Source organism: Typopeltis vanoorti, chromosome 21 (genome assembly GCF_054136105.1).
Source record: "Typopeltis vanoorti isolate ZY-2024b chromosome 21, IOZ_Tvanoo_1.0, whole genome shotgun sequence".
NCBI classification, from domain to species: Eukaryota; Metazoa; Arthropoda; class Arachnida; order Uropygi; family Thelyphonidae; genus Typopeltis; species Typopeltis vanoorti.
This window is the reverse complement of record NC_143569.1, coordinates 72,899,311-72,905,310: the sequence shown is the minus strand read 5'-3', so window position 1 is coordinate 72,905,310 and position 6,000 is coordinate 72,899,311. Positions and strand designations below refer to the sequence as shown.

The 6,000-nt window shown below is 34.0% G+C and overlaps 1 protein-coding gene across 1 annotated transcript in view; it reads right to left on the bottom strand.

Moving 5' to 3' along the window:
- Window positions 1-3,460: 3,460 nt before the first annotated feature.
- The window catches only part of nrv3 (sodium/potassium-transporting ATPase subunit nervana 3), a 95,415-nt gene continuing 92,875 nt past the window's right edge, over window positions 3,461-6,000 (bottom strand). Inside the window, exon 6 of the mRNA XM_090411010.1 lies at window positions 3,461-5,477. Coding sequence (XP_090267136.1) covers window positions 5,238-5,477 — 240 coding nt within the window. The 3' untranslated portion in view covers window positions 3,461-5,237. The remainder of the gene's footprint in view (window positions 5,478-6,000) is intronic.

Sequence of the window (6,000 nt, the reverse complement as noted above, 5' to 3'; positions counted from 1 at the left end):
CACAGCAACTGAATTGCCAGTTCTCATTGGTGGCTCATTACGTGCTATGGTGGACGGTTTTTCTCTCCTGAAATTTCTATACCAAATCAGGAGTACCCTAGGGTTCCATTCTTTCACCAACTTTTCCTCTTATGATCTGTTCTGACAGACTTGTCCTATCCATAGCTTTGCTAATGACACTACACTCCATTCCTCCATTTGATTTGACAAACCTTGCAGTGCCAAAGTATTAGAATCCTTAAGATCCACCACAATCTGTCTGATCTCTTGCAAGAAAGAGCTCATATCCCTTCCCCTCACCTTCAATAATACATAGATATCCAAACACGATCAGATTTCCTTTCTTAGACTCACTAATACCTCCAACCTTTCCTGGGATAAACACATTTCAAATATATATACATATGTAAGCTTTTGCAGCTGCTAAAAAAAAACTTACTCTTTCGCACAAAATACTTCACATTTGCTAACTGTATTCAAATCCCAAATACACCCAGTCATGGAATATTGTTTCCATATTCAGGTGATTCACCAAAATCCTCTGTTGCTCGATTCTACCTAAATCGAAGGCAATTTGGTTAATGATTCCTCTCTCACAGACAGCATGTGTAGAAGCAGAAAACATTCACAGACAATGCTCTGTAGAATTGGCCACTGTATATTTTCCATGAAAATCATAAGAAGAGCCCCTGCTAACCCTTTTAGTTTATCTTGAAACTCACTAAACCAACTTCGTTGCATCCTCTTTCATTCCACATCTAATTTTTCCGAAGAATACAACCTTTAGTTGTTAAAAGAAAGAAGGTAAACAGATTTATCCTTTCCTCTTGCCCACACATGACACTAACCTGTTCAACCTTTTGTGTATGGATATTGTAATAAGAAATCAGGTGGATGACTACAGCAGTGTTAAACTGAATATTGAAATGAGCTATGAAGAGCCAGAAGAATATCAACTAGTATACACGAGCAAGTCCATCTTCAGTTCTCTTTATAAATAGTTGAATATCTTAAGGTGATCCTCAATGGGTCAATATATTCTTTACTGAAAAACAGGTTCATATATTCGCAGGAGTATCAGTATTTTGGTAGAATCCACATTTCACATTAAGAATTTCCCCTTGTAGTTCTATGGCTTTGCAGGCAACTAATTTCTAAGAATTAATGGATTAAATCTGCTTGTATATGTCAGTTGATTTTGGGGAAGTGCAAACAGCTAGTAACATATCTTTCTCTGAAAGAATGTTTAATCCATGCAATCTTCTTCTCTTCCACTCATGCCAGGTTGAGTTCCTCAGACGAATTTTTCCCATTTCTTTGTCTGCTGTCTTTTTAGTAAGTGCTGTTATGGAGTTTAAGTAGGTGCTTTCCTTAATGTTGTCAATCCATTTCTTTCTTGGTCTTCCTCTGCTGGGCTCTCCTTCAATTCTACCATTTAATAATATATTTAGTAGTCTTTCTGGGTTCATTCTTGATATGCATATCATGAATCCATTTCACAGGACACCCTGTCCAAAACGAAACTGAACTGCGATTGGAGAATAAAACATAAAACACAGGCCGATTATAATTATTCAAATTATTTATTTCAATCAATATACTCTCCCTCAGCTTCGATACAGCGTTTGGCGATGAGTTTTTTATATCGGTTTTTGGGATACTGTTGAGGGTTGTGGTTACTGCCACTTGAACGTTTTCAATGGCGTATCGCTTTCCTTTCATCGGCAAATGAAGTCGGGCGAAAAGTCACAGGGTGCTAAATCAGGTGAAAATGACGAGTGATCCAACACAAACTTAGTTTTCGCTCAAAAACTGTCTCACAATGTTCGAACGATGAGATGGTGCATTATCGTGCAAAAGTGACCAGCTGCCTGCATATTCATGTCATACGCGACGAATTCTCACTGTCAATCGCTTCAAAACTTCGAGATAAAACTCACCATTGACCGCTGGAAAGAATTCTTTGTGGATAATGCCCTTGGAATCGTAGAAACAAATCAGCATTGTCTTTACTTTTGACTTCTCCAAGCGACTTTTTTTCGGATGCCCCTCTTCTGGTGGTTTCCACTCAGCACTCTGTTTCGGGCTCATACTCAAAACACCACGTTTCATCACCAGTAACGATTGTTTCAAGGAAGTTTGAGTACTTACGAGTGGTTTTAATGAGGTCCTTGCAATGTTCAATTCGATACATTTTTTGGTCGTCGGTCAACTTGTGGGGAACAAATCGCAAATTCAATTTACAAAGGCGTAAATTGAATCGCAGCTCTGTTTGAAACTTATTTTCCGACCGTTCATCAAAACACAGTCACTATAACTTGGCTTCTAATGAAACAAATGTCAAACAGTTGACAAACTAATGGTTGCCACTTTCGACAACAAAAAGATACAACAGGTGGCGCCACTAGTTTCTATTTTCAAAATGTTCAGTTTCTTTTTGGACAGAGGGTGTACATTAAAATTACATTCAGGGATACAGAAGTACTCATTTTTTCTACAGAGGCCTAAAGGTTTTTTTTTTTTTTTTTTTGTGCGTGTATAAACTGTTCGTTAGTTAACAGAGAGAAGTCAGAAAAATATTTTGATACAGGGTAATGAAAGACCAAGAAAGGAAAGCAGTTAAAGCTGTGTGCAGTAAAAAAATAAAAAATACGTAACTGTTGATATAGTTTTACCCATTTCTTCAATGAAGTACAACGTGATCAAAATTAAAGTATCCCTATTTAAGGCCTTGCGGAGCACCATTCAGTGATTGATTAAATGCTGCAAAACTCTGCAGCAATACATTGTGCATCATATGGAAGTGATATCTAAGAAGAAAAAATAATTCCAAAATTCACCACCAGGGGTATTGGAAACACCAAATGCATGGAATTTGCATATCACGCAACTCAGTAGGTGCCAGGAGAGTGAAAAAGTTGGATTTAGTGAGTGATTCAAAACACATTGATGGCCACTATCATGATCAATGATGACAAGTTGCCAATTGAACACAACCGACTCAAAATAGTGGTAGTGACTAAACCATGTTGCCAGATGTGTAATTTTATGTGATGAAAAACAGGCTTGTTTTGGGAACATAAATAACTTGACCACATTGGCAAATATCTATTTAGACAATTATAGCAATCAATCTAAAGAACTCAATTATGAAAATAATGAAACAGTACTCTTGTTTACAACTGAATAATATTCCTGTATTTAATTATTACATTAGCTGTAAATAGCAAGTGACTCAAAATGAGTACTTTTAATATTAAGTACTTGTTATATTCACTTAAATGTGCTTTAAAAGAAATATCCTGCCCCTGCCAAACCAATTTATGTATTATTCATACACTTGCATACAGAAATAACTTAAATTATTAAAAAAAAACTATTTGCCTCTTTAGTTAGATAAAAAAATATTAAAACAGGAACGTCAATGTATTTTTTATATTTAATCACAAAATCAGCCAACTGGGTTTCTATACCTTTATTGGTGGTTTCTGCCGCATACAAATCGTAAATAATCACTCAAGATGTAGCAATAACCACATAATGTGTAACATTCTTTCAATTAATGAATTAAACTAATTTCAAGGCTCTTCAACAGTATATCATGGCAGTGGCACCTCAACAAACAAAATGGGCCTAGTCACATGTATAGGTTCAACACCCTGGTTTACTTCACAATTTATTGCTTGTAATTACATGTTGCCTAAAGTTACCACCATAATACCAAAAATGTTCAAGGTAGGTTGTACTCAATTGATAATTTGAAACCCAGCTATTTATTTTCTTCTATATCAACACTTGGTAGTTACAGCATTCTCAGGGATCTATGTAAATATCTACAGATTTTTTGTTCAAATTCAAATCTATACACAATATATAGACAAGCTAGAAGATAAATGAATAACAAAAGATTTCTTCAAAGTGTCTGAAATTTTAACCCATCATCCAGTTATATGCTGTAATTCATTTAATTTGATTTTAATATACCCTGATCATTTCATTTTTTTTTTTTTTTTTGAAATTGTGCAGCCTAATTTTCAAAATTGTGTATATACACATACATATACTGACACGCACACATATATACATATTTATGTATATACAAATTTTTCATATTTTTGGGATCACAAAAATTTCTTATTTTAAAACCATATCTAGAAATGCTGTTTTGCCATTTCTCTACAACACAGCTCCATTACATTCAGGGAAACGATTCACCTATAAGGTTCGTTAAGTATTCATTATAATATATAACGATTCATCCAGTTAATGTTCCACAGTTCTATTCAGGAAGTTGTATATGCATACCAATTTATTTTCACCTTACTATTTCATATACTGAAAAAATTGTAATACTACTGTATCCCAAAATAATCTAAGTATTTGAGTAACATGGCAGTCTGCTATGTTTAGCAAGCACCCGCGAAGTGGTTACAAATCAAATAAAGTGAAGATTAATACTGAGCGAATTTAGAAACATTTAAAAACTTTGCAGGTTGAATTGGCTGTTTGCATTCCATTTAAACATTACTTGCCACAACTATACAACTAAAGCACACAATGTGTGCGCAGTATTATCCAAGAATGCTAACTACAGTTTGGACAACTTTCAATAGAGTAAACAAGAGAAATTATGATGGTTTTATATACATCTTTAGGTCTGAAACTCTAGGAGTGGCAACACTTTATATAAATCTGTCTACCAATACAGAAGCAAAGCTAGTGGTTCTCCAGACAAACTTATATTATACATGAAATCTTGAATATAAACAGAATCTGATATATTGTTTGAATTCACAGTATGAAGCACTGACTACACAAATTTCTACACCTGTTTTTCTCTCTGATAAAATATAAACTTCTGAAACACCTATATAATGTAGAGAATAGAAAGAAATACTAAAAATTATTCTTTCTCATTATCAACATGTTTAATAAATATCATTATGAATGATGAAAAACTGTTTGCAGGGCAAAAAAAAAGTAATTTTTGAGAAACTTCTTGATCTTAAATTTCAAAATGATCAATTTCACAATGAGAGGAATGTAATCTTAATAATTAAACAAATACAAGTGAAAAAAAAAAGGAATAAAAAAACAACTTGCTTTTGGTATAAATACCACTCACACATGGTCCATGTAAAGAGAAAAAATAATATAAATGAGAGAGAGAGAGAATGAAAGAAGGGGAGGAAAGGGAATGTAGGATGACACAAAACTAAAGGCATTTTAAACAACTACTAATCCACTAACAGTTCAAAATGTACACTGCCTAGCCTGTCTGCTCGATCATGAATTATATTCTTCGCCCATGCTTTGCATTCGATATTAATCAAAACTCCAGGTGTAACTTCCTTAAAATGAACAAACACAAAAGGAGAAGCATAGCCTGGCTGATTGGTGAAAGGGAAGTGGTACAATGGTATGCCTTCTGCTGGATGGTATGCCAATCTTCCTATGTTATCCTTATCAGCAGAATTCTGAAAAAGAGAAAAACTTTGTATTGATTATAAAAAAAGAAGACAAAAACAATAATGATAAAGCTCCTAAAGAGAATTATGTAAAATAATCAGCATTTGTTTTTTTTTAAAAAAAGGAAAACCCATTTTCTGGTGTGCAGTCTTGCATACCAGAAAATGAGCTAGAGTGACAGCATTTTCTGGTGAAATATGAGTCACATTATTTCATGATTACTTTCCTGATCTGATCAGCTTTTACATTTTGATCTTCCTCAGGGTCTTTATCTTGAAATTTTTGCTTTCTATTCTTTCACCTCCCATTCTGTTTAAGTGATCATATCATAGATCACCTCTTTCACATGTTCATGAAAATTTGTAATGTCCAGTGTTTTCTAGTTTTTATTATGATTCTGCTAATGATGCTATCTGTTCACTTTCCTAATTCTTCTCAGAACTCTGATCTCTCATGTTTAATCACTGTTATTTTTAACCCAGCTCTCCAATTCATGTGTTAAAATTGATTTGAATATTATCTTACATGCTG